The sequence below is a fragment of the Xenopus tropicalis genome, chromosome 6 (assembly GCF_000004195.4).
Source record: "Xenopus tropicalis strain Nigerian chromosome 6, UCB_Xtro_10.0, whole genome shotgun sequence".
In the NCBI taxonomy this organism is placed as follows: domain Eukaryota; kingdom Metazoa; phylum Chordata; class Amphibia; order Anura; family Pipidae; genus Xenopus; species Xenopus tropicalis.
In genome coordinates, this window is record NC_030682.2 from 150,899,917 (window position 1) to 150,907,976 (window position 8,060).

General features: G+C 46.7%; 1 protein-coding gene across 1 annotated transcript; it reads left to right on the plus strand.

Moving 5' to 3' along the window:
* The first annotated feature begins 4,766 nt into the window (after positions 1-4,766).
* On the plus strand, positions 4,767-7,063 carry LOC101733668 (alpha-1,4-N-acetylglucosaminyltransferase). The gene is made up of 2 exons (XM_004915009.4): positions 4,767-5,264; positions 6,419-7,063. Exons 1-2 carry the CDS (start codon positions 4,839-4,841, stop codon positions 7,004-7,006), a joined length of 1,014 nt encoding a protein of 337 aa, XP_004915066.1. The 5' UTR covers positions 4,767-4,838; the 3' UTR covers positions 7,007-7,063.
* The last annotated feature ends 997 nt before the right edge of the window (positions 7,064-8,060 follow it).

An 8,060-nucleotide genomic window follows, 5' to 3' on the forward strand; every position in this document is an offset into this window, starting at 1 on the left:
GTCTTGTATAGTCCAGTTCCTCCTCACAGGAGTTTATAAAAAAACTTAAGCTGGGCTAGGAGTATGGGTAGTGGGCCAGGAGTATGGGTAGCGGGCTAGGAGTATGGGTAGTGGGGCAGGAGTATGGGTAGTGGGCTAGGAGTACGGGTAGTGGACTAAGAGTATGGGTAGTGGGTTAGGAGTATGGATAGTGGGCCAGGAGTATGGCTAGTGGGCGAAGAGTATGGGTAGTGGGCCAGGAGTATGGCTAGTGAGTCAGGAGTACGGGTAGTGGGGCAGGAGTATGGGTAGTGGGGCAGGAGTATGGGTAGTGGGGCAGGAGTATGGGTAGTGGGATAGGAGTATGGGTAGTGGGCCAAGAGTATGGGTAGTGGGCCAGGAGTATGGGTAGTGAGTCAGGAGTATGAGTAGTGGGGCAGAAGTATGGGTAGTGGGCCAGGAGTACAGGTAGTGGGGCAGGAGTATGGATAGTGGGATAGGCATATGGGTAGTGGGGCAGGAGTATGGGTAGTGGGGCAGGAGTATGGGTAGTGGGGCAGGAGTATAGATAGTGGGATAGGCTATGGGTAGTGGGGCAGGAGTATGGTAGTGGGACAGGCGTATGGGTAGTGGGCAGGAGTACGGGTAGTGGGGCAGGAGTAAGGATAGTATGGTAGTGGGCAGGAGTATGGGTAGTGGGATAGGCATATGGGTAGTGGGGCAGGAGTATGGGTAGTGGAGGAGTATGGGTAGTGGGGCAGGAGTATGGGTAGTGGGGCAGGAGTATGGGTAGTGGGATGGGGCGTATGGGTAGTGGGCAGCAGGGTAGTATAGATAGTGGGATAGGCGTATGGTAGTGGGGCAGGAGTATGGGTAGTGGGGCAGGATATGGGTAGTGGGGCAGGAGTATGGGTAGTGGGACAGGAGTATGGGTAGTGGGGCAGGAGTATGGGTAGTGGGGCAGGAGTATGGGTAGTGGAGTGAGGCAGGAGTATGGGTAGTGGTGGCATGGAGTATGGGTAGTGGGATAGGCGTATGGGTAGTGGGGCAGGAGTATGGGTAGTGGGATAGGCATATGGGTAGTGGGGCAGGAGTATGGGTAGTGGGACAGGCGTATGGGTAGTGGGGCAGGATACTGGAGTGGGATAGGCGTATGGGTAGTGGGGCAGGAGTATGGGGTAGTGGGGCAGGAGTATGGGTAGTTGGGGCAGGAGTATGGGTAGTGGGGCAGGAGTATGGGTAGTGGGATAGGCGTATGGGTAGTGGGGCAGGAGTACGGGTAGTGGGGCAGGAGTATAGATAGTGGGATAGGCGTATGGGTAGTGGGGCAGGAGTATGGGTAGTGGGACAGGAGTATGGGTAGTGGGGCAGGAGTATGGGTAGTGGGGCAAGAGTATAGGTAGTGGGGCAGGAGTATGGGTAGTGGGGCAGGAGTATGGGTAGTGGGCTAGCACTAGAATTACTGACTTTTTTATTTTCTGGTGCAAGGCCCGAGGTGTTATTCACCCCTGCTGAGATTTTCACAGGTCTTCAGCTTGATTCTCCTCAATCTTTTGTTGTGGAAACCACCCATTACCTGTGAGGCCTGGCACATTTGCATTTGTTTACTCAGAGTAGCTCAGATCCAAACCTCTGTGTGTGACATGGAAACCTTCAGAAATGTGAAAACAGAATGAAAAGTTGCTACTACAATGACATGAATACAACAAAAACTTGCTAACACTTCAGTCTCCAATGTATGTTTGCACACAAATGTCATAAGCTGAGTGAAGTTATGGTCCATGGTTTTTGACATGTTCGTACACACACAGAATAAAATGATGTCATTTCATTTTCATTGGCCATCAATGGATTATAACACCAAAAGTGAGTTTTGTTTTTGTGTGATCTCTCCAGCTTTGCATGTTCTCTCCTCTGCCTGTTCATGTAAAAATAGGAAAAAAAATTCTGTCCCTCAGTTCCATATTCATCTCTTCATCCTTCTGCCTTTTGTCTCAGTGGTTCCTCTCCCACACAGTCTGTCTGTTTCAAAGTCTGTTTGCAGCATTTACAGACCCAATGACCATCGTCCCTGCATTCAGCAATGGAGTTCCTTGACTCTCAGCACAGTTCTTGGTGAAGCATGTCCAGATGTCAGAAATTTCAGCAAATCTGTCTTTATTTGTCCCACAAGTGGAAAATCTGCATTGTCATTGCAGAAAAGTGGACAGTGCAAGACAAAAACAGCTATAATAAAAACTGTACCTAGAGTACAGTGTAAAAAGTGAATTATACAAACAATCTGGAGACATAAATATGGACACGTGTATTGAAAAATATTGGTCTATATCAATATAAAAAGATAAATAAATGTATGTATGTATAAATAGAGTGTATGTATATTATGTACAGAGTGGATATATAAATATATGTACAACACTGTGGATATATCTTGGACAGACACGCAATGTAGTGACAGGGATTGACAAGAACTAATATTGCATATAAGAAATTTTGCACATAGAAACTACCATGGTGTATTGCAGTGATCCCCAACCAGTGGTTCGTGAGTAACATGTTGCTCTCCAACACCTTGGATGTTGCTCCCCGTGGCCTTAAAGCAGGGGCTTATTTTTGAATTCCTAGGTTTTTGGGCAAGTTTTGGTTGCATAAAAACCAAGTATAATGCCAGACAGAGCCTTCTGTAGGCTGCCAATCAACATAGGTGCTATTAAGTAGCCAATTATAGCTCTTATTTGCACCCCCAGGAACCTTTTTCTTGCTTGTTTTGCTCCCCAACACTTTTTCCATTTAAATGTGGCTCACGGGTATAAAAGGTTGGGGATCTCTGGTGTATTGGATGTGTGTGGAGTCAGCTGCAGGGACTTTGTTGTAGAGTCTGAAAGCGACTGGAAGGAAAGACCTTCTGAATCTCTCCTGGTTGGGGCTTGGGGGCAGTGAGCAGAGAGTGTGGAACCAGTGTGAAGTAGAGGAAGTGTCTGAGGTGGAACAGAGGTGGGGGTAGGGGTGCCTGTAGCAGATATTGGGGCCTGCATGAGTGAGGGCAGTATGGGTGGAAAGGCAGGGGCAGATGAATCAAACCTGTTGAACAAGTGATTTAGTTTATTTGCCCACCTCACATCTCCCACAACCAGAGAGTTCTGTTGCCAACAAATGCAAATGTGCCAGGCCTCACGGGTAATGGCTGTGTTTGCACAACAAAAGCAATAGAACAATGGAGCTAACGGCATGTTAAGAAACTCAGCAGGGATGCTAGTAGGTGTGAGGTGCAGGGAATTTACGCAAATTTGCGCAGGCCTAGTAAATCTAGTGCTAGCAGTATGGGTAGTTGGGTAGGAGTATGGGTAGTGGGGAAGGAGTATGGGTAGTTGGGTAGGAGTATGGGTAGTGGGGCAGGAGTATGGGTAGTGGGACAGGAGTATGGGTAGTGGGGCAGGAGTATGGGTAGTGGGACAGGAGTATGGGTAGTGGGGCAGGAGTATGGGTAGTGGGGCAGGAGTATGGGTAGTGGGACAGGAGTATGGGTAGTGGGGCAGGAGTATGGGTAGTGGGCTAGCAGTATGGGTAGTGGGATAGGAATATGGGTAGTGGGGCAGGAGTATGGGTAGTGGGCTAGCAGTATGGGTAGTGGGGCAGGAGTATGGGTAGTGGGGCAGGAGTATGGGTAGTGGGACAGGAGTATGGGTAGTGGGGCAGGAGTATGGGTAGTGGGGCAGGAGTATGGGTAGTGGGACAGGAGTATGGGTAGTGGGGCAGGAGTATGGGTAGTGGGCTAGCAGTATGGGTAGTGGGATAGGAATATGGGTAGTGGGGCAGGAGTATGGGTAGTAGGACAGGAGTATGGGTAGTGGGCTAGCAGTATGGGTAGTGGGGCAGGAGTATGAGTAGTGGGGCAGGAGTATGGGTAGCGGGCCAAGTCCCTCCAGTTTGTTACTGCTTCTCTATTGTTTCTGCAATGGAGCCTCACACACAAACATATGCAGTCGGGGAGCTTCATCATCCTGATGAAGGGAGGGTGTATCCCCCCCGAAACGTTCATCAAGGCGGTCACAATAAATGGAGTAAGCTCCCCAACTGCATATGTTTGTGTGTGCGGCTCCGTTGCAGAAACAGTTCAATTGAGGATAAGGACCTGCCAGTCCTGCGGGAGGCTTGCACCACTAGGGCAGTGAGTATAACAGTGACAGGTGTGTGGCTTTAACAAGTCTGTTTACTGCTGGTCTAACCACACTCCTGTGATGGATACAGAGTATTGGCTTCATCAGTGCCATCCTGCTAATGCCAAGGCTCCCTTAGAAATAATTCTAAATCCTATTCTATAATGTTAGCCCAACAGGATAAACGTTACTTACAGAATTTATTTCAATTTTGTTCCTTCAGTCTTGGGATCCACAATCACAGCCGGCAGGCCGGCGCCATTTTGTGGGCACCGTTATTGGGGCAAGTTTCCTATCACCCCAAAATCTTGTGTATGGGCCAGAATTGGGGGGGCAATGTGAGGGGGGCAGTGACATCAGGGAAGTGCAGAATGGAAAGTGAAAGTAACTGCATGAGGCTCAGAGGCGGGGCAGGAAATATTGATTGACAGCTGAGATTTTAACAGGTTTCCTTCAGCCAGTTCTCTATCCAAGTTCCAGGCCAATATTCTCTAATTACCCAGATAACCAGCCCTGCTCACCTCCTCATAGAAGACAAAGAAATGATTTTGGTAGGATCAGTTAAACATAAAACCACAAACTGACCAACCGCACAGATAACAGTTAAAGAGAAGGGATTTATTGCCGTCTCTCTAGCAGCCGCTACACATAATTGGACATTTTCACTTTGTTTTCTTTGCAGATTGATCCCATTTTTAAACAATGTCAAAAGCCCTAGGACGTTTCGCTCTCCTCATGTTTATGTTCATGACCTGCGGATTCCTCTACAGAATCTTCAATGTACAACCCTTTGCGCATTTCCAGTGGCCCCTCCCCCCTGCCCCGCCCAGCTTCTCTCCCATCAGCCCAGCTCAGAATGTTCTAAGAGATGGGAACGGAATTATATTTATTGAGACGACAGACAGAATGAAGCCGCCCTCGCTAGTATTATGCGCAATAGAATCTGCGGCCCGCGTGTACCGCCACCGACCCGTGGTTTTCTTCATGGAAGGGTTACGGGACATAACCGCAATAAGGGACACACTCAAGCGCCTCCCGACCCTCTCGTCTTTTCATAACGTCCACTTGTTCCCTTTGCAAATGGAAAGATTATTGAATGGGACGCCCCTCGGGCCGTGGTATGAGAAGGTAAGGTGAGCGCTGTATTCTCACTAGCGAGTCCTCTGATATTGGGCCAGATCCTCTGATATTGGGCCAGATCCTCTGATATTGGGCCAGATCCTCTGATATTGGGCCAGATCCTCTGATATTGGGCCAGATCCTCTGATATTTGGCCAAATCCTCTGATATTGGGCCAGATCCTCTGATATTGAGACAGATCCTGGGCCAGATCCTCTGATATTGGGCCAGATCCTTTGATATTGGACCAGATCCCCTGATATTGGGCCAGATCCTCTGATATTGGACCAGATCCCCTGATATTGAGACAGATCCTCTGATATTGGACCAGATCCCCTAATATTGGGCCAGATGCTCTGATATTGGACCAGATCCCCTGATATTGGGCCAGATCCTCTGATATTGGACCAGATCCCCTGATATTGGGCCAGATCCTCTGATATTGGGCCAGATCCTCTGATATTGGGCCAGATCCTCTGATATTGGGCCAGATCCTGATTTCCTCCTTTTTTGATGCAACAGGGCCTATATTTTGTAGAAGTTTCTCAAAACAATTTGCCAATAGTGATATGTGGAATTTCGCAGAGAATCAATACCTGGTGAAAAAATTCACTCAGCACTAGTTACAGGTTCTAATTCTGCAAATGGAAAATCTTGCAGTGGATCTGTATGTTCATTTACTGACACACTTATTTTAGCCGCACACCCGTAAATTCCACATCCACTGCACTATTGGTGCAAGCCCCTGTAGGACTGGCAGGTCCTTATCCTCAGCTAAACTGTTTTTGTAATGGAGCCGCACACACAAATATATGCAGTCGATGAGCTTACCCCATTTATTGTGACCACCTTGATCAATGTTTCGGGGGGATACACCCTAACTTCATGTGCGGCTCCATTACAAAAACAGTTAAACTTATTTACTGTACAGCACTTTATAAATACATGCAAATTTCTAATAATATTTGTAATAAATGCTTGTGCTGTGGGGTGCAAATCCTTAGCGATTACCTCTAAGCACCTCCTGATTGGGCATTATGCCATTTAGGTCATTATGCCATTCTATAATGTACTAAAAGTTGACTAAAAGTTGAACCTCCCCTTTAAAGAATGTTTTTATGCAGTTTCCTCTGAATTTCCGCTGTCGCTCTTTCCATTCGTAGGTTAATCCTGAACGTGAAAGATACTGGACGCACGTCAGTTCCGACGGATGCAGGTTGGCGCTTATTTGGAGACACGGCGGCATTTACATGGATTCTGACTTCATTTCCATGAGGCCCATCCCCGATGTCAACTTTCTGGCAGCCAAATCCTCGGGCGTTTCCAGTAACGGTATTTTTGGGCTGACTCCCCAGCACACTTTTGCCTGGAAAGGCATGGAGAGCTTTGTGCAGAATTACAGAGGGGCAAAATGGGGGCACCAAGGCCCCAAACTTTTCACACGAGTTCTGAAACAATATTGTATTGCCCCTCGGTTCCAGTCCACGGAGGATGTTAAATGTGGCAACATCTCCTTTTTGAATGTGAAGAGATTCTATCCTATTCCTTACCCATCTTGGAGAAGATACTATGAGGTCTGGCAAAATGTCCCAAAGTTCAATGATTCCTACGCCCTGCATCTCTGGAACTTTATGAATAAGGAACAGAAAATGATGGTTCCTGGAAATAACACACTGGTGGAACATCTGTACCAACTGTATTGCCCCACGCTCTATGGGGCTCTCAAAAGGAATGAGAGTATTTACGGTTAGTTATTGGTTAGAACTCATTAACTATATGGGTATAGGTGGAGAACTGTGTGACTGCATGAACATTCAAACTTGCCCTACTGTAACCACAACCATTTACTGCCTGCGTCAAATAGTTCCAAGCTCTTTAAGGCCCCAATTAAAGGAGTAGGAAAGGCATTTTACTGGCAATAGATTAGTTACAATAGTACAAGCTAGAATGCTATATTTATTCTGCAGAAAGTTTTACCTGCCTGAGTAACAGCCCTAGAAGCTCCCTCTGGTGGTTTAAGATAGTAGCTGCCATTTTAGCTTGGTCTCAGTAGCTTCCTGCTGCAGCTATGGCTGCTAGTAGCTCAAATTACACAGAGTTGGGAGGGGGAGTGAATTCTGATGGGAAGGAGAGCAAATTCTGATGGGAGAGGGAGTGAATTTCTGATGGGAGGGGGAGCAGGAGAAGGGAAGGGGAGAGAGGAGCAAACTGAGCAGACTCATGCTGTGCCCTAAAGGATGTTTCTGAGAGCAGGTCTGACACAGAAGAACATGTGACACAAAAGGAGACAAGAAATCCTGTGTTTCTTTTGATAGAGGACTCAGTGCAGCATTTCTGTGAGTGCTTATGGCTGTATTTACATAGAGCTTTCTTATGAAGCTTACTGAGTTTTTACCTTTCCTTCCCAAAATCCTTGCTGGGAATTGAAAACACCTTATTTTCCCTTTTTATTATACTATAAAGTGACCTGAAAATGCTTAGGAAAGACAATTAAGGAGCCAGGAACTGACTTCATTTCACCTACTGTGATCCTTGATGGGTCAAAATTATGCCCCTAAAAAAACTACTTTACAAAATCTACTTGTTCCTAACTTTACTAAACTGCATTTAATGAACTTACTGAACTACAAACCACAACCCCTTTAGAAAAACCCCACAATATGCTTGAAATGAAGCTGAATTGCCCCAGAATGGAGACAATATATGTCATTTAGCAGTAGGGACAGACAGCAGTAGGGAAGGCGATCTCTAATTCCTGTAAAATAAACAATTACATTGGCTCTAGTCATGTCTTTTAATCCTTTG

Coding starts and splice junctions, on each gene's coding strand:
- LOC101733668 (XM_004915009.4), top strand. CDS start 4,839: ATGTCAAAAGCCCTAGGACGTTTCGCTCTCCTCATGTTTATGTTCATG. Junction 5,265..6,418: donor TCGGGCCGTGGTATGAGAAG/GTAAGGTGAGCG, acceptor TTCCATTCGTAG/GTTAATCCTGAACGTGAAAG.